General features: G+C 37.9%; 1 protein-coding gene across 17 annotated transcripts in view; it reads right to left on the reverse strand.

The window, feature by feature from the left end:
* Positions 1–25,140, reverse strand: part of PHLDB2 (pleckstrin homology like domain family B member 2) — a 255,011-nt gene that overhangs the window by 2,043 nt on the left and 227,828 nt on the right. For 13 of the 17 annotated variants that reach the window (XM_060198382.1, XM_060198379.1, XM_060198394.1 and 10 more), the window contains 6 exons: positions 19,257–19,292; positions 16,079–16,286; positions 8,607–8,697; positions 6,535–6,681; positions 3,400–3,619; positions 477–562 (listed from right to left, as the gene is read on the reverse strand). In XM_060198382.1, the coding sequence (XP_060054365.1) occupies positions 477–562; positions 3,400–3,619; positions 6,535–6,681; positions 8,607–8,697; positions 16,079–16,286; positions 19,257–19,292 (788 nt within the window). The remainder of the gene's footprint in view (positions 1–476; positions 563–3,399; positions 3,620–6,534; positions 6,682–8,606; positions 8,698–16,078; positions 16,287–19,256; positions 19,293–25,140) is intronic. The other 4 variants (XM_060198392.1, XM_060198393.1, XM_060198381.1 and 1 more) reach the window with 1 other exon arrangement.

The raw sequence follows: 25,140 nt of genomic DNA on the forward strand, positions 1-25,140 counted from the left end.
TATATCTAATCCCTCATCCAAATATCCTCTCAAGATTAGATATCTTTCTTGGATGTTTTCATTAAAAATCTCATGCAGAGCTCACCAAAACTTTTAGCATTTTCTTTAGCTCTAATAGGGTCTAGTTGAGAATGAATGTTTAGTAACAGGGAACTGTTAATCCTAGTCCTTTTCCTTCCAATGATCCTCTTCATAACTAAACAGTATCTCCTTTTTTTTTTTTTGAACCCTTGCAGTCATTTGGAAAGATATCCCAAACCAATATGCCAAGAGCATTTCCTGACAGCACCACAACTTGTTTTTCATAAAAATTATCAGCTGTGCCGATTATTTCTGTGCTTACTTTTCAGCACTGACATTTGATCTTATCTATTCATCATGCCAGAACAACATATTTAGATTGATCAGAATAAAAAAAACCTATTTTTGAACTAATTATGCATTCAACTTGTAGGGATTTGAAAACTAATGTTTACCTTATTAGCATTCTTGAGGTGATCATAATATACTTCTTCAATGGCTTGAAAGTATATTATTCCTTTTAATTTAGCTTCGTGTTTGTCTGTAATGACAAAAAGTGGGCAGTGAAAAAGAGAAGATGACATTATCAGCCCAAGTCTAAGTGACTTTGTTCAGAGTTCTTCAGCAAATCAGAAGTCAAAAGATAACCCAGAATGACCATCAGGTATCCAAGGTATGAGTGCTACTGACACCAGTAAAAAATATTGCTCTGTTGGCCTGGGTGATGGTGTAGTGGTGTAGTTGGTTGAGCACAAAGACCTGGGTTTAAGCCCCTGGTCCCCATCTACAGGGAAAAGCTTTTTGGAAGCTGTGGAGCAGTTACCCAGGTGATTCTCTTTCCCTCATTATCACCCCCTTCCAACTCAGATTCTATCAAATACATAAATAAAAAAGAAGAAACAAAAACAGTAAAACAAAAAGCAACAAAATATATCTCCATATTCTTTTTAAAATATTTATTTATTTACTTTTTCCCTTTTGTTGCCCTTGTTGTTTTATTGTTGTAGTTATTATTGTTGTCATCATTGTTGGATAGGACAGAGAAAAATGGAGAGAGAAGGGGAAGACAGAGAAGGGATATCTCCATATTCTTCAAGACAATTATTGAACTATCATTTGAGTATGTATGCACTGTAATATGTAACTGAAACATTAATTTGTAGTCTGGTCTTAATGACAATTTTAAGTTGTGTTGTATATAGATAATTTCTAATTGTATTTCTTTTTTTTAAATTTATTTTCCCTTTTGTTGTCCTTGTTGTTTTTCATTGTTGTTGTTAGATAGGACAGAGAAATGGAGAGAGGAGAGGAAGACAGAGAGGGGGAGAGAAAGACACCTGCAGACCTGCTCCACCGCCTGTGAAGCAACTCCCCTGCTGGTGGGGAGTCGGTGGCTTGAACTGGGATCCTTATGCTGGTCCTTGTGCTTCACTCCACGTGCGATTAACCTGCTGTGCTACCGCCTGACTCCCTACTCGTATTTCTTTCCTATCAGTTTTTTTACTCAGAATACTTCATTTGCTTCCTGTTCTCAACAGAGCTATAAGTGAATACTTTAAAGTCCTTTCAACACAACCTTTTCCAGTTTCCAAAGTTTTTATCACTTTTGTCATAATACCAAGTGAGATATAAAGCAAATCACCAAAATAGCAATCAAGCATAAAACACCATTCAGCAATCAAATAAATCGTTGGAATGTTTTATAATTTAAGCTCTGCCAAGGTACATTCTGAATGTGAGCACATGAAAGCATGAATGGAGATGTAGAAAGACTCTACCTTCTTGGCACAAGAAAGTCCTTTTGGGCAGTTTTGAAACAGACACAATTAAAAATTGTGTCTTACATAATTCTGCTTTTAAAACATTTTTTTTTGTGTGTGTGAAAACTACTGATTTGTATCTGTTATATGTATACAATGAATAATTTTTATTGCCTATGTTAAAGACAAATGAATATATAAATGATCCAATAAATTCATGAAATACAAATGGATACATACTGAAACATATATAAAAATGAAGATAGAAAAACTTACATTTCAGGCTTAACAGACCAAGAATATCAGAATTTTTGTGAAGAGAAAGACTTGTTTTCAGTATGTAGATACAAAACCCCCCGCCCCAGTGAATGTCCTTTACCCTTAAATAATAACAATAGAACTCTAGTCTGAAAGATGGCAGCTTTAAGAAGCTGAGCAGAAAATAAATCTCTAGAATTGCAATTTTGCCCACTTTCTTAAATTTCGTTAACCATGGACCATATTTCATGGTGTGTATGTGTGTGTGTGTGTGTATGTGTGTGTGTGTTTAAGATACTATTTTAATTAATATCATGTTCAGTGACTCTCTCCCAATTTCTGTGAAAGAGAAAGTCAGTGTATGTCTCAAGCTGAAAAGGATCCAATAGGAGCGTAGGAGATGGTACAGTGGATAAAGTATAGAACTTTCAAGCATGAGATCCATCCTGAGGTTGATTGTTGGCATTGCATGTTCCAGAGTGATGTTCTTTTTCTCTAATAAATAAATAAATAATTTTAAAAAGCTCTTGCAATACTTCATAGGAATGTAATAGTATTATTTTCTGAAAGGAAATATAAAATATAATCTATAGGTAAAAGCCAATCTTGATAGTGCTAAAAGCTGGCACTACTGACAAGATGACAAGAAGCACCAAAGGTCACACCAAAGGTAAGTTGCTTTTTAACTTTTGTTGGTATGTTACTCTTATTACACGGCTAAAAAGAGGAGTGAGCTAGTTATGTTAAAAATAGATAAATTTCATATATGATCCAAAAGAAAATGAAAGATGTCTTAACACCAAGTCACACAGGAATTTCTGCATCTGTAAGATTCAGTGGGATATGTTTATCGTAATTCATCATTTAAAGTATCCGAAAATCTTTCAGTCACTTAATAAATACTTAATTTAACACTAGTTCACCGATGGGTTTATTCTCTATGCTTAAAGGCCATTCTAGTCTATAAACGGACTGTCAGCCAAGGTTGCCTAATTGTGTATGACTTAAATGGCACATGACCATACATAAATAAACAGAAGCCTTTTTTTTTTTGGCCTTGCAATTGAAAAGACAATGTTTGATTCAAAAATCCATTTATTATTTATTTGGCTTTGAGGTTATTACACAAAAATGAACTAGGATAGACTAATTCATACAATCTGAAGAAACTTCATGTTTATTATTTCTAGAGAAAAGTTCCATAACAGACAAAATACTCTGAAAGTAATGTACATCTTCAAAGGCAATATTGCCACTGAGTCAATTTCTTGTCAGCTGACTCACTTATATTGATTTTTTGTAACTTTTACTCTCCACAGAAGTTTCCTTGTTTGAATTTATCAATGGTTTTATCACTCACCTGCATAATAAGAGAATGTTCGCTTGTTCCGATCAAAGACAAACCAACGCTTTTTCCAGGTTTTAATTTTTCCACCCATTTTGATAAGGAATCCCCTGCATGTCTTCTCTGTGATGGACACATGATAGCAGGTATCCACATTGTGGCCAGCGGTCTCTACGTGGCTCCTTAAATCAAAGTCTTCCTTCCGAACAGGCAGATAGCGTGTCAGAGGGCGAGCCTGTAAAAGTGTAGACCTGTCTAATCAACCACTGGTTGTACTTCCTTCTGGTCACAGGAGATATTCAATAGCAGAGATTAACTGAAGAGCCAAACATGTTAAAAGGCCAGGCAGCTATGAAAACTTAAAAGAACCCATGATCTTTTGGAGTGGAAAAAAAAAAAAAAAAGGAAAATGCTTAAAGAAAGATGCTACAATAGAGGGTGTGTGTTTGGGGTGGGTGGACAGACTTATGGCAATAGCTTCTATTCCTTGAAGTGGTCAGATAAGAAATTGGAGTCAACTATCTGGGCTGCTTCCTTCAGTTGAAAATTCCTCCACTCATGTTTTTGGGTGCTCTTTTTGTCATAATTCTGCAATATTTCTCCTTAAGCAATCTCAGACATGGCATAATTCATTATTTATTAAGTACAGTTCCCAGAAGATCTCTTAAGACATATGTTAAAAAAAAAACTAAAATAAGTTAAGTAAAATTTGCGCAAGGACCGGTGTAAGGATCCCGGTTCAAGCCCCCAGCTCTTCACCTGCAGAGGAGTCACTTCACAGGTGGTGAAGCAAGTCTGCAGATGTCTATCTTTCTGTCCTCCCTCTATCTTCCCCTCTGTTGGGCATTACACCAGCTCCCCTGCATTGTTTGATGCTGTGGTCTATTTACATAATCATTGTTTTGCCTGAGACCCGCCCTGCCTGCAGGGTATTGGTTAATCCCATTGGTTAGAACCTTCACAACAGCTGCTATGGAAGCTTTCTACCTTCCCAGAGTACCTTGTTTTCTCCACCCCCTTTCCTAGCCAATCCTGTTCCCAATTTGCCACTTCCGTTTATACCCTATAAAGCCCGCTGCTGTTCCTGGTTTTTCCCTCTTTCTCTTCCACATCCCGACCAGGACAAGACCTGGAGAAGGGCTGGCGTGCATAGCGGGAGGTGGCCATTTTGCTAGCTCCACATAGCATAAACCTGCTGTGCTCACACTCGACTCTGGAGCAGCCGTATCAATAAAGAATTGTATTACCACGCCATCACAAGTTCCTTGTCTCTCTCTCCATTGAAGCTAGCCCAGCACCTCCTCTCTCCACTTCTCTCTGTCCTATCCAACAAGGAAGGCATCAATAACAACAATAATAAGACAACAGGGTGGCAAAAGAGAAAATAAATAAATACAAAAAAAAAGAAGTGGAATTTTAAAAAATGGGCCTAATAAGTTGTTAAAGACAAGACACTAAAGAAATGAACTTAGAGATCTTCCCTTCCTTTTGTTATGGCTGAAGCAGCAGTTCATCTAATCTAGGGAGTATATATCACCATGGGTAATACTTCTTTTTTTAGAATTTTTTTTATATTTATTTATTTATTTTCCATTTTTGTTGCTCTTGTTATTTTTTATTGTTGTTGATGATGATGTCATTGTTGTTAGATAGGACAGACAGAAATGGAGAGAGGAAGGGAAGACAGAGAGAGGGAGAGAAAGACAGACACCTGCAGACCTGCTTCACCGCTTGTGAAGTGACTCCCCTGCAGGTGGGGAGCCGGGGGCTCAAACCAGGATCCTTATTCTGCTCTTTTCACTTCGTGCCACGTGCGCTTAACCTGCTGTCCTACCACCCGACTCCCGTTTAATATTTCTAATGTAGTGTTTTATTTTATTCTGTTGAGCTGCTTCCTTTACTCTGAGGCAAATCACCTAATCATATACTTGGAGGCAAAACTTATAAACAGGATTAAGATAGATTGTGATTTTCCTTTTGGCTTCAAACATGAATGGTCTTTACTATGAATCAGAACTTGGCAGAAGTGTGGTGAATTAAGTACATAGATTTTACTCTACATTTTCCCTTCAGAATTTTGCCTTGAAACTCTGTGGTACTTTGTAGACAGACACCAAGGGTTTATTGATATCTAACAATTCACAAAGTTTTAAAGACAATCTCTGATTGCTGTACTATCAACATGCCAGCAACTGTAAAGACCTGGAGAAATGGTACCTTTTAGCAAGGCTTGAGAAAACTGATTTAACCATATACTACATAGTACTTAACATTTTTTATTTTAATTCTTGGGTAGGAGCATTGTGTTAGGTGCTCTAGTGACAACCACAGAGATTCAGACTCTATGCTGACCAAGAAAAAAAGTTAATCAAAGTGGGTGGCTTTCCTGAGTTTTGCCTGAGTCTCTATACACATGTGTAAGGACTGGTGCAGCAAATGTGTTGCATGCAACAACACAGTGATTAGAAAAAACTAACAAGAATACTCTCACCAAAGCACTGAGCTGGTAAAATTATCCAGTTCTTGAATGTCCACTTGCAAAAGAAGGCTTAAATGAACCTTTTCTTGCCTCCTCCCCATCACAGGTGTTTTTTTTTTTTTTAATATTTTACTTATTAATGAGAAAGGAGGAGAGAGAAAAAACCAGACATCACTCTGGTACATGGGCTGCCAGGGATCAAATTCAGGATCTCATGCTTGAGAGTCCAAAGTTTTACCACTGCGCCACCTCCCGGACCACCCCATTACAGATTTTAATTGGAGTGTCGTATATGTTTTAGAGAACAAATGCAGCTGGAATTTTTAAAGCTGCTCTAAAAAAATGTTCACCATTAAAATATACTCTAAAATAAGAAATTGAAGAAAGAGTATCTCTCTCATTAAGATACTTCACACATTCTGGAGAAAACTATCATTTGGCTAGTGGGTACTTACTGAGTTTTGAAATAAACATACTTTTATTTTAATTTTATTAGGGGAGGGTTAATGGATGAATACCAGATGAAATACATTTTTTCCCTCCGCCCACTAACACACATCTTTCTCTCAACCACTATTGTCAAGGTTTAGTGTGCAATGCATCAGAGGTCGTCCTCTATGAATGACCAACAGAGGGCAACCTACTCTCATCTATCCAAAATGAGCACTCACCTGGGCCCTTTGTTTCTCCCTTATTTTTACTTCCTTTTCAATTAACTTTTGCCTCTGGCTAGTTTCTTCTTGAAGTCGTTTTTCCAGGATTTCTCTGCGTCGTTTTTCTTCTTCCAGAGCTCGTTTTTTTGCTTCCATTTCCCGTTCCTAAATATAATTTTGCAAAAACAGATGTTAAGGCAGTGTTGCCGGTATCTGTCTCTCTCCCTACCACCCCCTTCCCTCTCAATTTCTGGCTGTCTCTATACAATAAATAAATAGAGATAATACAATAAAATTTCTATATATATATATATATATATATCCTTGGTTTTATAAGCTAGTCCTTTACAATATGTAACCTAGGCAAAGAAAATGCCTAATTGCCTCTCAGAGTTCTCAAAAGCCATCCTATGAATGTAGAAATGCAATTAATCAGTTTAACAATTGGTTACTGACCCTTAAGGAAAATCTATCTAGTGACTATATTCAGTCATTTCAGAATAACTATAAGACATCATTTATTTGCTTATTTAAATAAAAAGGCTTACAAATTGCCACTCAACACAAGTCATAGGATTTAGGCTTTGCTAGGACTGTTGTCTTATTACTGAAGGTCATAAGTCCTTCTGACTCCTGTTGTTGTCCCCCCCCCCCCCCCCCCCGCATTTTCCTGGCTGAAGGTCACAGAGGAAGCACATGGGGCAGTTAGAAGAGGAAAGGAGGTGCCCTTTAGAAAGGAAACAAATGCATTTTGGGGATTCCTAAGGAAATTCTCCTTGACTTGGAATATAGCCACAATAATGTGGGGTTTTTAATATCACAGTAGTGCAGTTAAGGACTCATTCTCTATGAAATCTATAGTGGTTAATGACTGAAGAGGATGGGGAGGGTGGTATGTAGAGAGGTCACCGGTATAGTGGCTCTGGAACTTTGGTGGTAGGTGTGTGTGTGTGTGTGTGTAACTATACTCCTAAAATCTTTCAACACTGTAAACCAAGGAAAAGGTATCAACAAAGTTGGCAATGTAGTTAACAAAAGCAGGCAAGGAAGAGAAAATGCAAACAGACATGCCACTTCTCCTGTTCCTGACAGGAAGACAGAATGGCTGCCAAAGGAAAAATGTAATACTAAGTGTTCATTCAATCTGTGTGAACACTACTCACACTTTAAATTATGGAGAAATGTAGTAAAGAAACTCAGACAGCATCTCTCTAACGCCCTCACTTTTTAGGTAAGAAAATGAGCATGGGAAAGGCTGAGTAAAGATCACACTAGTGTTTGTCGCATAGTTCATTAATTTACCAGAACACTGCTCAACTTTGGTATGTGGTGGTGCTGCAAGATTGAATCCGGGGGCCTCAGGCATGCAAGCCTGGTTCACTACTGTTGAGTTATCTCCCCTTTTTATGTTGCAACTTTATTTATTTGTGTGTTTATTTATTTATTTATTTATTTTACCAGAGCACTGTTCAGCTCTGGTTTACAGTAGTGTGGGGAACTGAACCTGGGACTTTGGAGCCTCAGGCATGAGAGTCTGTTTGCATAATAATTATGCTATCTACTCTCTGCCCTGCAAGTTTATTTAACTTGGTAGGACAGGGAGAAATTGGGAGGGAAGGGAAACAGAAGGAAAGAAAAATGGAGAGGTACCAGCATCCCTTCTTCACTGTTCCTGAAGCTTTCCCCCTGTGGGTAGAGACAGGAGCTTGAAGCTGGATCCTGTGCACAGTATTATATCTCCACTTGGACTCCCTTTTTAAAAAGTCTGTTAGATATTAAGTTCAGGGTCTCTGTGCATGTGCTTGTCTACTGAACCCCATCCCTGATGCAATTTACCTATTTATTTTAAGTTTTTTTATGAGAGGGAGGGGACTAGAGAGAAAGAGCAAAGCACTGCTCCAGCATCCATGGAATTCTCTCATTTTGTCTTTGAGGCTTTTATGTAGTGAAACCCAAGACCTCATATATGAAACACTCTATCACTGAGTCAACCCTCCTGTCTCCCTACTCCCCCAAATTTCTTGATGTTAAGTTCAGGCCATCTTGAAACATGACATCACTGACCTCTGGGATAAAAATACTAAGCATACCCTGGATTCAAGCAGGCGTGTCTTCTCTGCATGAGCCTGTTTCAGAAGTCGCTCCATTTCTTCTATTCTGGCAATATTTGAAGTGCTGGCACTGAATAAAAGACAGAAAACTTCTCAAGTACACTGCTTCAGATTGTTTTGCTAACACACACACACACACACACACATTCACACACACTCATACACACATTCAAGGGATGATAAAACTATGGTTTATACAATGTTATAGGATATTATTATTTAGGAGAGTTACTGGTCTGAAAAACCAGGCCTATTCAACTCTGAAAACTGTAGGTGATAAATGCTGACTTACTTTAGTTTAGGAGACAGAAACAGAGGCGAAATAAAGTGCATTGTTCACAAATAAATTAACCTTGACTATTATTACAAAGAGTGCTTTTAGAATGCTTTCTCTCTAATCTGAAAATTGTGGCTGGTAGGAGGCCATCTAGGTTAATGATTCAGAAATGACAAGTCAAGAAAACTATCACCCCAGTTCTATGAAATGGTACCTAACCTTTAAAGTCACTTAATTCTGTCTGGCAACTTCTTTGTTGTGCCTCTGTCCATGTGGGTATTTTATTTCTCAAATGATGATGCCAACTAAGAAATGAATGTCCTAGTTGGTGTGATGGAATGGCAGTGCTAATGTCAGTTGTACTAATTAACCCTTCCAATGAGGAAGTTTGCACTGGGCAGTTCAAGAATTTCAAAATAAATCCGTCTTAGGGGAGACATAAAAATACATGAAGAAAAAAAAAAAGGAGCAAAAGTTACAAGAACAACTGTAGCAACTAAAAGACAAGTACCTGAAAATGTTTAATATGAAACCAACCAACCAATAACAAAAAAAAGTTTATTTTTAACATTTTTATTTAGAAGAAAAAGGACCATGGCCCAGTCAAAATTTATTTATTCTGTTGCTATAGACACAATTGCTATAGGCAACCCAGTATGGTTCCGTAGCCCCCATGTCCACTTGGTCGATTCCAAATTATATTCCTCCATGAGGATAATTTCTGGAACCATCCGTTCCACCCCGGTTCCATGGCTGCCAGTTCTTAGCAACATCTCCCCGCCAGATATTCGTCAGGATGCGGCATCATCTAAGTTCATTTCCCACGTCTACGCTCGACCGGACCTGCCAATATACGCGGATATCTTCGCCCACCCTGTCCAACGCTTGATGTCTCGTCACCCAATCTGGTCCCCTATGCCTACACTGAACTTCTCTGTTCCAGACTCTTGGAAACAGAGTTGGCAGTCAGCTGAGGTAAAGAACAAACACCTCATCACAAACCCCTGCAAGCGTCAACCTGGCTTTGACCTAGCACGTTATGACTGGGCCCTCCTCAATCGCTATCGAACAGGCCATGGCCGGTGCGCCGCTATGTTCCATCGCTGGGGGGCCAGAGATGACCCGAACTGCCCCTGCGGCTACAGACAGACTATGACCCACATAGTCAACGACTGCCACCTCTCCAGATTCAAAGGAGGTCTCGAAACTTTACATCAGGCTCAACCTGACGCTGTTGACTGGCTACAGAAGAAGGGCAAACGCTAGAAGAAGAAGAAGTGTCTGTGTCTTCCATAGCAGGAAGCCTGACACAAACTATAGGTTCATATTTGCTAGAGGGCAGCTGAGATAGCACAATGGTTAGGCTCTCCTGTTTGAGGCTCTGCAGTCCCATGTTTAATTCAGTCTCCTGCACCACTAAAAGCCATAGCTGAGCAGTAATGTGGTTAAAAAAAAAAAAGTCCATATTTGTTAGACACAAATAAATTTCTTACAAAACGAAGTGGTGATGCAACTGGTATCATGTTTGTGTGACCATGCAAAAGCCTCTGGTTCCCACCTGCATAGGAAAGCTTCACAAGTGGTGAAGCAGTGCTAAAGGTCTCTCTCTCTCTCTCTCTCTCTCTCTCTCTCTCTCTCCATATATATAACATTAAAGAAAGGAAAAAAGCCTCCACACCTATGGACATCTAATCTTTGACAAAGGGGCTCAGACTATTAAATGGGAAACCAGAGTCTCTTCAACAAATGGTGTTGGAAACAATGGGTTGAAACATGCAGAAGAATGAAACTGAACCACTGTATTTCACCAAATACAAAAGTAAATTCCAAGTAGATCAAGGACTTGGATGTTAGACCACAAACTACCAGATACTTAGAGGAAAATATTGGCAGAACTCTTTTCTGCATAAATTTTAAAGACATCTTCAATGAAACGAATCCAATCACAAAGAAGACTAAGGCAAGTATAAACCTACAGGACTACATCAAATTAAAAAGCTTCTTCACAGCAAAAGAAACAACTACCCAAACCAAGAGACCCCTCACAGAATGGGAGAAGATCTTTACGTGCCATACATCAGACAAGAGTTTAATAACCAACATATATAAAGAGCTTGCCAAACTCAACAACAAGACAACAAATAACCCTATACAAAAATGGGGGGAGGACATGGACAGAATATTCACCACAGAAGAGATCCAAAAGGCTGAGATCCAAAACACATGAAAACATGCTCCAAGTCTCTGATTGTCAGAGAAATGCAAATAAAGACAACAATGAGATACCACTTCACTCCTGTGAGAATGTCATACATCAAAAAAGGTAACAGCAGCAAATGCTGGAGAGGATGTGGGGTCAAAGGAACCCTCCTGCACTGCTGGTGGGAATATAAATTGGTCCAATATCTGTGGAGAACAGTCTGGAGAACTCCCAGAAGGCTAGAAATGGAGATACCCTATGATCATGCAATTCCTCTCCTGGGGATATAACCTAAGGAACCCAACACACCCATCCAAAAATATCTGTGTACACATATGTTCTTGGCAGCACAATTTGTAATAGCCAAAACCTGGAAGCAACCCAGGTGTCCAACAACAGATGAGTGACTGAGCAAGTTGTGATATATATATATACAATGGAATACTAGTCAGCTGTAAAAAATGGTGACTTCACCATTTTCAGCTGATCTTGGATGGACCTTGAAAAATTCATGTTGAGTGAAATAAGTCAGAAACAGAAGGATGAATATGGGATGATCTCACTCTCAGGCAGAAGTTGAAAAACAAGATCAGAAAAGAAAACACAAGTAGAACCTGAAATGGAATTGGCCTATCGCACCAAAGTAAAAGACTCTGGGGTGGGTGGGTGGGGAGAATACAGATCCAAGAAGGATTCAGAGGACCTAGTGGGGGTTGTATTGTTATATGGGAAACTGGGGAATGTTATGCATGTACAAACTATTGTACTTACTGTTGAATGTAAAACATTAATTCCCCAATAAAAAATTTAAAAAAAAAAGAAAGGAAAAAAGAAAAAGTAAACAGAAAAAAAATGGCCACTAGGAATGGTAGAGTTGTGTGTAGGCACAGAATCCCTGTAATACTCAAGTGGCCAAACAAACAAACAAGCACACAGCTTCTTCCAAAACAAAACAAACAAAACCACAAACACCTTCATAACGTGTACAAACCAATTGGTAACATGGCCTTCTTAAATAATGTCTTGGTTTTTATTTTAAGCTCAGACACAGGATGTTTCAAACAGAGGTCTGAGGACTCTTTTGAAGAAATATATGACTGCAGGGAGTCAGGAGGTAGTGCAAAGGGTTAAGCGCCGGTGGTGCAAAGCACAAGGACTGGGGTAAGCATCCTGGTTCAAGCCCCAGGCTACCCACCTGCAGGGAGTGACTCGCTTCACAAGCTGTGAAGCAGGTCTGCAAGTATCTGTCTTTCTCTCCCTCTCTTCTCTCTATTTCTCTGTCCCATCCAACAACAACAACATCCATGATAACTACAACAATAAAACAACAAGGGCAACAAAAGGGAATAAATAAATAAATATAAAAAAATAAATATATGACTGCAGTAACATAAAACATAGGGTGTACCTGAAAATAAATGTTGTGGAAATTGGAAGCAAACAAGATGTTCTGTAGGCAAATGAATAAATAAATAATTTATTTATCCAGATGATGGAATATTGTTCAGCACTAAAAGGAAATAAGCTATCAGGTTGTTGAAATAGCTCACTTGGGCAGTGTGCGTCTTTGTCATGTAAACAACCCAGATTTGTGGCACAGCACTAAGGAAGCATTAGTGTTAGGGTCTCTTTCACTCTCTCTACCCTCCTTTACAATCACTCTGGTTTTCTGTAGCTCTTCTGTTAAAAGATCCCTAAAACAAAATACCTGCAATAGATGTAGACTATTTAAGATGGAGATCACAATACAAACCGTTGCTTAAAATGAAGGATTTGGAAACACCTGAATTTTTCATTGAAGTACCTTTTCAAATTAAGATCAACCATGGGTTACTCTCACCCCCAAGTCCAATGCTGTTCCTTCTCCCCAGACATGCTGCTGGCACTTAAACTATAATGAGGGATCAACTTCCTCAATAGTAGGAGCACAAGCTGATAATTTAAAACATCATAATAACATAGTATTTAAATGGTATTCAGACATTAAGCCAATTCAGCATTTAGGAGATATTTAATACAGAGTTGATGTTCAGTTGCTATTTTCTAAGACTCGAAATCTTTTTTTTTAAAGCTATGTACTTGCTTACAGTATAAGCAATAATGCTGGAAAAGCAAATGCTATCTGACTCAAGTAACTTTCTGGTAAACACAAAAGTGACAACTCGACAAAAAGTAAAGGGCAAAAGTTGTCACAACTTTGGTAATGCTGTATTTCTCCATATTACTTTAGATGGCAAAATAAGAGTACATTTGTTTTGCTGAAATTTCAGCATGAAGTCAATACTTTAATATACTTATAATTTTTAAAAATCTTAAAAAGAGAAAAGAATCATTCCTCATCATCTTTACCTATCCTGGGAAAGTTGACAATTGAATATATATATATATATATATATATATATATATCATAACACATATTTCAAGTATCAGTGCCTTCTCACCCACGTTATTGTTCTTTATTATATTATGTTCTATCATAATGATTATACATTTGTTTTAATGTCCTTTTTTCCCTTGCTCTGTTAAACCAAACTTAATTTCTTTTTAAATTTTATTTACTAAGAGATAGAGATAGAGATAAATTGAGTGGAAAGGGGGAAAGAGAGAGACTGTAGCACTGTTTCAATATCTGTGAAGCTCCCACCGGTGGCTGGGAACTGGGGCCTTGAACCTGGGTCCTTGCACACTGTCATGGGGTATGGTCAACCAGGTATGCCACTACCTAGTCCCTATACCAGACTTCTAACAGACTTCTGCATTGACTTTGAGTTTTTAACATTCAATAAGATATGACACCACAATGAAATGAAAGTTATTAGTAGTTACCATGACTGCTAGTACTACTATGTGAAGTCATAATGAAATGGTCATAGCCATGAGGAGCTACCTGCTCAACAGAATCATTCAGTAATAAAGCGATCCTCTTAATATGACCCGTGTAGTAGAGTCACCCTCATTTTCGGACTTTAGAAACCATCTAAGTAACAGTGAGTCAGTGAGGAAATACAAACCAATAAGTTTGTATTTAGTTAAAACCAGTAAGTTTGTATTTTGTATTATTTGTTAACTGTGCTTATATCTAAGATCTGAACTTCTACCACTTGCTCAGTATAATTGAAGTGATCCTTATTTAGACAATTTCCTATTTTTACTGTCAAATATGAGAAATGGAATGTGATTAGTGATAATTGGAGGTTTATTTATTTATTTATTTATTTATTTATTTATTTATTTTACCAGAGCACTGCTCAGCTGTGCCTTATGTAGGAGACTGAATCTGAGACCTTGGAGTTCAGGCATAAGAGTCTCTTTGCATAACCATTATATTATCTCCCCTACCTGCATCCTTACTATTAATTATTTTTTTATTAGGGGATTAATGTTTTACATTACTTGAAAGTGAATACAACAGTTTGTACATGCATAACTTTTCCCAGTTACTATTAATTCTTGAAGGGGAAGAAGATCATGGAGTAGAGAATGGAAAAGCATCAAGATAGGAAAATATACTGTATCCATACTTATTTATTTAATATGACTTGAAAACGGGAGGGTTCAAACTACCCAGAGTTTATCACAGGAATATTAGTACACAATATTCACAAGTATTTGAGAAAGTAGAATAGTCTGTTTTCAAAATAACAAGTAAATACAATGTGCCAATGCAACACAGGAAATTCCTTTGAGATTATTTCACCAGGAAATTAGACTACATTTTGTGTTCTCTGTCATCATTATCATATCATAGCTGATGAGTTACTGAATTTTACTTGTGTGCTTTTGATTCAAAAGTACCACACTTAATTATTCTGTTTACTGTCATTATAATTACTCAGCACTTTAGTTTTTTTTTTTTTTTTTTTTTTTTGTTCTGAGAACATCAGGTCCTGGTAGGCACATGGCTCTAACACAACCTTCCCAGAGTAGTGGATAGGTTGGGGGAAATAGAACACCAACTTTGGTTTTCTTCAGGTATGAACACAAATACAAATGATTAAATACCTACAAATAGTTTAATATATGTTACAACTAGAGCTTTCTTTTTAATGATTCCTTGAGTTACAATATAGTTTAAAGTTCTTACTCTACTGTTAAAAATTATTTCCTATTTTTTGTAGTGCTAGAGATTTGTTTCACTGTCCTTTGGCTGAGTTTTTCATTCCTGTATTTCAGATAAACAGATAATTAAACAAATGTAGGCCTAAGGAAGCCTGAGATCTTCAACAAAGTCAATTCTTTTTCTTTTTTTTTTTTTGCCTTCAGGGTTATTGCTGGGGCTCGGTGCCTGCACTAAGAATCCACTGATCCTGAAGGCTATTTTTCCCATTTTGTTGACCTTGTTGTTATTGTTGGATAGGGCAGAGAGAAATGGAGAGAGGAGGGGAAGACAAAGAGGGGGAGAGAAAGATAGATACCTACAGACCTGCTTCACCACCTGTGAATCGACCCCCCTGCAGGTGGGGAGCCAGGGGCTTGAACCGGGATCCTTATGTTGGTCCTTGTGCTTCACGCCATGTGCCATGTGCTCTGTACTACCATCCATCCCCGGCATTTATTTATGTTAAATAAATAACATAGTAAAGATGTTATTTATTTAAACATAAATGTATGTTTAAGTACAACATACATTTCAACTTCAATATAAAAAAAATAAAGGAGAAAAGAAAATGGATTATATGATGTCTGACTAGGCAAAGGAACTAATCTCACAGGTCATCATAACACCAACCCTATTCTGTACCATAGACTCTTTATGACTCAGAAATTTGGGCTTATTAACACATACTGTCCCATATTGATGACTTTTCTTTATGAGGCCAGTGAACGTTCTTCTAAATCTATATTTACAGTATAATGCTGAAATACACTCTTATTTTGCCATCTAAAGTAACATGGTAATACAGAATTACCAAAACAGTGAGGAATTTTACCCTTTACTTTTTGTGGAGAACTATATTTAGAAAAAGCCTTTACCTAGAGATATTGTCAGGTGAGCAAGCAGAGATGCTTGTCTCCATGCTATCAGAGCTGTCTAGGCTCAAAGTATCAAAGGCTTGGTCCTTGTAGCTGTGATCCGGGTAGTGGAAACTGTTCAAGTAGACATTTGATTCAGATGCTGTGCGGTTGTAAAATTCAGATGATTTCTGCCGTTGCCCTTCGTTCATCTGTTGGTGATTATATCCTAAGAAAAGAACCATAAATGGGTTATCAGGTCACATCTTTCAGTGTTTAAATCTTATAAAACTCAGAGCAGAAAGCCAAAACATCTGCCTATGAAACTAGGGATTTGGTCTAATTTGTTTTGCAGCCAAAAAGATCAAAGAAATAGCATCGTGCTTAGTGCAAGCGAGAGTTTCAAAGATTTTAAGGATGTGATCTTGGTTGTCAGCAGCAGATCACCTGACACTTTCCTATGTCATTCCTGTGTTTTAGCACTTCTGAGTATACATCAAAACACACACACACACACACACACACACACACACACACACACACACACACACACATCTAGAAACACTATTGAAGGCCTTGAGTACTCTAAAAATCACTGGATACAAGCAAAGGCAAGATAACGCTTAGTGACAAGAAAAGCAAGGGTCAGCATTTCTTCAGTGGTGTTCAAATTCAGTAGTGAGGGGCAACGTGACTTAGACTGAAGAAGCTTTTTATCACACTCATAATATCAGTAATGCTTTTTAAAAAATTTTAATGAGATACAGAGAAAGAGACTAGAGCACTGGTCAGTTTTGGCTTATAGTGGTATAAGGGATGGAGGCTGGGACCTCAGAACCTCAGGCATGAATGTCTTTTGCATCACCATTATGCTGTCTTCCCAGTCCACTAGTAACACTTTATAATGTGGATAAAATATGATATACACATTGTTCTCATTCTTTTACTTTAAATTTCCCTTGCCTGTCAATTACCTAGTTAAAACATTCACTGTCAATAATAATCACCTTCCAATTACTGTACATATATTTTTCCACACCTGAACCACTATCCTTCAACTAGTTGGGGGGGGGGGGGTAGCAAATGTAGGAAATGCAGGCTGGCAAAATAGCTCAAATAGACAGTGGGTCTGATGTCCCATGTGTGAGGCCCAGGTTCAAGATCAGCCCCATCCTGCTGTCTTGTCTCTCTCTCTTTCTATTTGAAGTCAGCCTATAGTGGTGAAGCTCTGGTGATGACCAAAAGGAAAAAAAAAAAAAGATTGAAATACATCAATAGGAGCAAAAGTGTTGTCAGTAGGTGGTAGTATCCCCATTCTGGTCCTTGATCAGCTGGCACATTATCACTGACTGCTTTGTATAACTTCCTCTCTGGTAGCTGATTTTAAGTAGCACAAATCAAATTATTCTTCCTATCAATTTCTATTTGCCACATGCTCAGGAAGCAGGGACCATACTGAAAAACAGGGCTGGATGGTGACGCATCAGGTTGAATACACATGTTACCATGTACAGAGACCTGGTTTCAAGCTCCCAGTCCCCACCTGCAGGGGGGAAACTTCACAAGTGGTGAACCAGTGCTGCAGGTGTCTCACTGTCTTTCTTTCTCTTTATATTCCACTTTCTCTCAATTTCTGGCTGTCTCTATCAAATAAAGAAAATAAAAAATATATTTTAAAAAAACAACAAACCCCTCAATTTTTTTTTTTCCTCCTCCAGGGTTATTTCTGGGCTCGGTGCCTGCACCATGAATCCACCACTCCTGGAGGCCATTTTTTTCCCTCTTTTGTTGCCCTTGTTGTAGCTTCCTTGTGGTTACTATTATTGCCCTTGTTGGCGCAATTCGTTGTTGGATAGGACAGAGAGAAATGGAGAGAGGAGGGGAAGACAGAGAAGGGGAGAGAAAGATAGACACCTGCAGACCTGCTTCACCACCTGTGAAGCGACTCCCCTGCAGGTGGGGAGCCGGGGGCTCGAACCGGGATCCTTACGCCGGTTCCTGCGCTTTGCGCCACATGCGCTTAACCCACTGCACCACCGCCCGACCCCCACCCCTCAATTTTTTAAACAGTTGTTTCTCTAGCTAGTCCTGCAGTCTTCAGGCTCTTTTTTCTATGATTTTATTTATTTATTTATGAGAAAGATAGGAGGAAAGAGAGAGAGAAAGTACCAGACATCACTCTGGTACATGTGTTGCCAAGGATTGAACTCAAGTCCTCATGCTTGAGAGTTCAATGCTTCATCCTTTGTGCCACCAGTCTTCAGGCTCTTTCTTCCCAATATAATAGACCTACTGAAAACTTAAGGGGTCTTGGAGATGGTTCAGCAGGGAGAGCATTTTATGGTGTGTGCATCCCTGAGTTCAATTCAAGCACTACATAGGAATACCACAGACACAGCAAAAGAGCTCCGTGGATGGTGGAGTGGTGCCTTAGTATCTCTTTCTCTCTCTTTCTCTTTCTTTCTCAAATCATATGGAGTAAAAAGTTGGGCTGGGGAGGTATATTAGTACATACATATACAAGGCCCCAGTCTCATTCCCTGGCATTGGATTTAAAAGGAGTTTATAATTAAAATATTGAATTTTACTCCTTTTCTTGTGCTCTACTATCTTTCAGTGAGATTTTTAGTTGGCAGTAAAATGACCAAAAAGGGGGGGGGGGGTCAGATCAGGACAAAAGAAGCCAAGATATTATAAACAGCTTCCTTGCCTAATGATTTAACATTTCTCATGCTTAAGAGTCTTATGCTTTAGCCACTGTGCCACCTCCTAGACCACTTGATTAAACATTTTTGTTTAAAAGCTTACATGATACTTAAGCAAAGCATTAGTCAAGAAAAACTTCTGTAAAATAACTCGAGTTCTGTGAGTGCTCTTCATGCCATTAGTATGTGAAAAAGTTTTAGATAACTAAGTCAAAAATATGTTCATTCAGGTTAAGGCATGTAAGTTTCATAATATAAACTGTCATTATAAGTTCTCTACTCCCAGCATATAGGTAAGAACTACATATCATTTATCTAAGGGACAATACAAAATATAAAAGCACATCATGAAATGTTAGCTAGAATATATCATTAGTCATAAAGATGAATGCACTGAAAATTACATGAAGCCACTGCTGTAATAGCCATTAAGCTTTTACTATTAAAAAAAAAGGCAAAATAATAATAATAATAATAATTACTCAAATATTTACCTTTGATACTTGAACTTTTGGAACTACAAATTGCTCCTTTAAATGGTTTCCAATTGTTCATTATGAAAAGGAAAGGCACACAAAAAGATGAGAAATTATTTGAAAGGACCATACAAACATTTTATTTCATTGTATTTTCAAAAGAAACTTGAAACAAAGACCTCCTACACTGGCATCCAGCTACATGGAAGACATTTCCTTATTATAGTAAAAACACCCAAATTTTTAAATTATTATTATTATTATTACCTCCAGTATTATAGCTGGGGCTTGGTGGTGGCACTACAAATCCATTGTCCTGCAGCCATTTTACTTTTAAATTTTATATATATATATATAGGATAGAGAGAAATTGAGTGGGCAAGGGAAGCTAGATGAGGGAGAAGGAAAGACAGACACCTGCAGACCTGCTTCACCGCTTGTGAGGTGACCCACCTACAGGTGAGGAGCCAGGGGTTCAAACCAGGATCCTTGCAAGAGTCCTTGCACTTCATTCAATGTGCGCTAAACCCGGTACACAACTACCCAGCCCCCAAAAAACAAATTCTTAGACTACAACTATATCATTTTCTTTCCTACTTTTTCCTTCCTTCCTTCCTCCCTTCCTTCCTTCCTCCCTCCCTTCCTTCCTTCCTTCCTTCCTCCCTTCCTCCCTTCCTTCCTTCCTTCCTTCCTTCCTTCCTTCCTTCCTTTTTCTCTCTTCCTCTCCCTCTCACCAGAGTACTGCTTAGCTCTGGCTTTTGGTGCTGCAGGGGATGATTGGTCTTGAGACTTCAGGAGCTTCAGGCATGAGTCTTCTGCATAGCCATTATGCTATTTCCCCATGGAATGATGTCATTTTCAACAAATAAACATTACTTTCTTAGCAATGACTTATGAGCAACCCCCCCCCCTATTTTTTTTTCAATAAGGATGAAAAACCCATTCTTAAAGGGATGGGGTGTAGAGGTTCTAGGATCCTGCTCCATAATGGCCGTAAAGGATCTAGATTGGGGGAGAGACAGTCTTGCGGATACCTCTCATGGGGAAAAGAGAGGTTGTATCTATGTGTCAACCACTATACTGCAAACAATTAGCCCTTCAATAAAATGGGGGAAAAAGAAAGCAAAAAATCCATCTCTAGTATGCATCTAATGTGTGTTGGGGAGGCACAAAAGAGGGTGACCATAACACCATAACAACTGTAAGCTATGCATTTCAGCTCTTTAAGGATTTGTTTTTCAGAAATATCACAGAAAAATAAAATTAACTTGGCAATCTTCAGGTAAGTTGAGACACAAACTACAATCTTAGACAGGGCAACAAAGGACAGTTGTGTTACAGTGTGAAATTCAAGTGCAATTTGATAAAGACTGTGCATATAAATCCCCCCAGATCACCTCTCAGTTTGCTAAGTTTTGACTCTCACCTGAGAGTTCCTTCACTCGTCAGATAAACAGGCAGGATAAACACCCTGCATTTTCATGAACACTTAAATGAACAAGCCTGATGCTCACTAGTGTACTATGGTCTGAAGATCCAACGTGGGTAGGAATGTTCACCTTGTGGAGGTGCTTATTCCCCTAGCTGGCAACACCTGACTGATCACAACAGCTAATGGCTTATGGCTCAACTTAACCTGGTATCCCCCCGCCACCCCGGCGCCCGGGCATAAAACCTTAACACCAAGTTGCCTCTGCAATTACAAATAAGGGCATGGACCTCTACTCTGTGGCCCAGAACAGTACCAGTTTGATTCCAAAGAGCTGGTTTTTGGATTTAGGCCTACACTGGTATAGTTATAACAGATGAAACTCTCCAAGAGAGAGCAGGGCCCTGAATTTGTGAGCTTTGGTACTAGCCTCAAGAAGTGCAGTGAAATAACTCCAGAATCAACTTTATCAACTTTATGTGGGTGGGCTTCCCACAGCATCTCCATTTATGTAGTAGGTGGAAACCATGATATAGCTACTGAATCAATTCATTTTCTCATCTGCCAATTCAAACTGTATTGGAAACTAAATAAGGAAGTGGAATGCAACCACTATTTACAGTGAGGCTAAGTAACAGGGATTAGGAAAAATGAGATGTTCCCAATTCCTGAGACAACTAACCTTTTGTTTTTAAGTTATGTAGCAAAAATAACCCTCAACACTAGGACTAGCAACAACAACAACAAAAAAGCAACAAGGGTCTTGTAAATGCTTTAAATCACTGTATTTTCTAGAAAGAAATAGCTGTTTGAAGAGGAGCAACTGCAAGGTTTACAAGCAAAATCAGACAACACTGACTGTCTTTGCTAACCATATCAACGGTATATTCAAGGAATCCAATCTGACTCAACTCTCTTTCCTTGCACAGAAGTCAACAGATGTGCAAGGTCTACATATTTTCAAATATGTGTCTTCTCTTTAAAAATACTTTTTCATATGAGGAGAGAGAGAGAGAGAGAGAGAGAGAGAGAGAGAGAGAGAGAAACCAGTACTATTCAGGTACATGTGGCACTGGTGATAAAACAGTCTTAGGTGGTCCGGCAGGTGGCGTAGTGGTAAAGCTTTGGACTCTCAAGCATGAGGTCCTGAGTTCGATCCCCAGCAGCACATGTGCCAGTGTGATATCTGGTTCTTTCTCTCTCCTCCTATCTTTCTCATAAATAAATAAAATCTTTAAAAAAAAAAAACTGAGTCTTAGGTATGCTCTACTAGCTAGAGTTATTTCCTTGATCACACTAGATCCATTTATTTATTTATTTATTTATTTATTTATTTATTTTAGTGTGTGTGTCTGTATGTGCCAATTTCTATGAATTTTGCCTAATCATACCTGAACATTTCTCTGTAGGATATATAATCTTGCCAGTTTTTTCCCAATGGGAGTGAGTACATTTTAGAATAGTTACATGAGTCTTGCTATAGAAAACAGGATGACTTCAAATTATAATCTGGGAGGTTGGGAGATAACTCAATCAGTATGGCACGCATGCCTTACCAGGTAAGAAATTGCCACCACATGCCAGCACTATGGTACTCCATAATGGACTCCAAAATGGAGGGGCAATGTGTTATGGTAGCTCCCTCTTTCTCTATTTCTGTCTGTCTCTCCCTCTACCTTAAATATAAATAACATAGAATTTGGCCAGGGAATAATGGCATTGATAATGGGTAAGAACCTGGCTCTATACACAAAACAATTATATATAAAACCTGGGTTTAAGAGGCAAAAGTCAATTATTTCTAACAACTCAGTCTTTCATTGCTCACCTGCAGAGAAATTCATTCTTCCTAACCATTATCCACAGCCAGAAGATGAAGGTACAGGATAAGTCAGGAAAGGAGGAGGAGAATGACAGAGAAAAGAAATATGATAGAAAATCAAAAAGGGTCAAAGGAATGGGAGAACTATACAGCACTTAAAACATGCAGTCATCCATGATGTTAGTAGTAGTGCCAAACTAGCAAGGTGATAGGTTCACATTTTAGGTTAAATTTGAGCTTATAGAGAACTCAAGAAGTAAAAAAAAAAAAACCAAAAAAAATAACATGATGGGAATTCATACAGTTCAAGATTAAAAAAAAAAAAGGCTTGCTACAGAAGAAAAAAATCTTCATGTATAAATGCCATCAAGAAAGCAAGGAAAATGGAAACAAAATAATAGCTATAAAATTATGTCTTGTCAAATAGACAAGAGCTGTTTTTAAGAACTGAGATTTACAAAACACGACTGAATTATTTGAAGCACAGTCCATCAAACTTCGTCACAATCAGTCCTTTAACATTCCACACCTCCACTACCTTGCCATAGTAATAAGCATCTTATTTATTCAAACCAGTTATTTAAGCCATTTACCACACTTCACTAAGTCTTCTTTATATAATAAGCTTAAATCAAATGAGTAAGTAGAAGCTTCTTAAATCTTTCCATCCTCCCACACACCTTGCTTATTTATACCTGGGTTTTATAAAGGAAGAACATCATGTTTTACATGTAACTGTGTATATCACAATGCCTACTCTTTATCTGAAATCTTATGAAACAATGATTTTTTGGCACTCATGTTTCCTGTCTCTTCTGACATTGTAATATGCGTCCAAAACAAAGAGCATCATGCAGCTGCCTGTAAATGAACAGCAGCTGTGCTGAACATTGCGTTTCCAGTGAGCATGCAACAATTTTTTTTCTCTATTGTGTAAAAGGGATAATTCAACTAACATTTTTTAGTTTTAAAACTGCTTCTTAAAAATGACTTGACAGTGACCTTTCACTACTAGATGCAAACAGAAATATCACACAAGGAGGTTGTCATACCTTTCTTGAACTTTCCTGTTTTTAATAGAAAACAAAAGGACAAAGATTTCATTCATTCTAAACTTTATAAAAAGAATAGTTCATAAGCTGTACAAATGTCAATAACTATTATTTTAAGAGGTGAGTTCCTGGGCTCACTGCTTTAAAACCTGTTCTCAAAGGCTTTTGTTTATATGATTCATGTTCTCAGTTCCATTAAAACTGTGGTGATTGAAGGAAGGCTTATACTTACACTATTGTCCTTGATGAATCCACTATGAATAAGCAGCAAAAAATAGTTCAGTTAAAGTTAATTGTGTAAGTCAAGAAAAAAATGACAAGACCTATTCAATTTGAGGTAATAGGAAAAAATGTGCTGGATCCAATATTTTCAAGGCCATGGAATTTTACTTCCATTTGTTATTTTAATGAAACCAACAAGTGCTAGTGAAATAATTCTAAGTGAATTTATTAAGGAATCCTCCTTCCTGGTCACTATGGGCCACTTGTATGGAACTGGTAGAAAATCCTGCCAATTTTATAGTCTGTTGTGGCTATAAGGAATACAGTGCCTAATCCCTCTTTCTCTGAGAGGGGTTACCCTGGCCTGAGAAGATACATCACAACTGTTTGAATCACCAATATATGTGATGGGTCTCTATTTTCTTGGAAGCTGCCTCATCAGCACTACATGGAACTCTTATAGGAGGGACCACTTTAAAATTTTAATACTGGAACTCAGCTTCTTGGGAAATTAGAATTAAGAAAATATAAAGTCTGTGGAATGTATGTGAATCAAATCTTATTATGGTAAATCTCTCAGACATTATAACACTCTTAATAATACCAGTCAGGCTGTCTCTCTTTTTTCATATATATATATATATATATATATATATGGAGAGAGAGATACACCTGCAGCACATTACTGCTCTACCCACATGTGACCGTAAAGCTTGCCCCCTGAAGATGGGTACCAGAGGCTTGAACAGAAGTCTAAGCATGGTAACATGTACATTCTACTGGGTAGGCTACATCATCTGGTCCATACCCTTGTTAGCTTTTAAATTAACTCTACTAATAACTAAAGATCACAATCAAATGAAATATTTGTGTGTGTGTGTGTGTGTGTGTGTGTGTGTGTGTATGGGTTATTGTAAAAGATAAGATAGTCTATATATATTATCTTGTATACAATTGAACATATGTATTAATGTATATATGTATACATGTATATGGATTGCTATTTTTTTCTTCTAATGGAAAACCAGTGATAATACTTTACCACTGGGTTGTTGGAAATGTCATGACACATTTTTGCATAGAAATACATGGAAAAATACATCATGACTTTTCTGACAACCCAATACATTAAGCAGATATGATGAACAGTCAAAATCTATTCCTAGCCTGCTTGGAGGGAAGGGTTTTAATCCTATTAGTGTGTGGATAAATTTAGAATTCAAAGACATATTATTCCATCACATCCTCATTGAAAGCTTGGACATACCTCCATTACTATATTATAAGCATTTCAAAGACAAGGATCATGTCATCTGTTTGCATTCTTGGAGTCTAGCACCATGTCTGCTGAAAAGTTAGGCTGAACTCAATTCCTAC

The sequence above is a fragment of the Erinaceus europaeus genome, chromosome 9 (assembly GCF_950295315.1).
Source record: "Erinaceus europaeus chromosome 9, mEriEur2.1, whole genome shotgun sequence".
In the NCBI taxonomy this organism is placed as follows: domain Eukaryota; kingdom Metazoa; phylum Chordata; class Mammalia; order Eulipotyphla; family Erinaceidae; genus Erinaceus; species Erinaceus europaeus.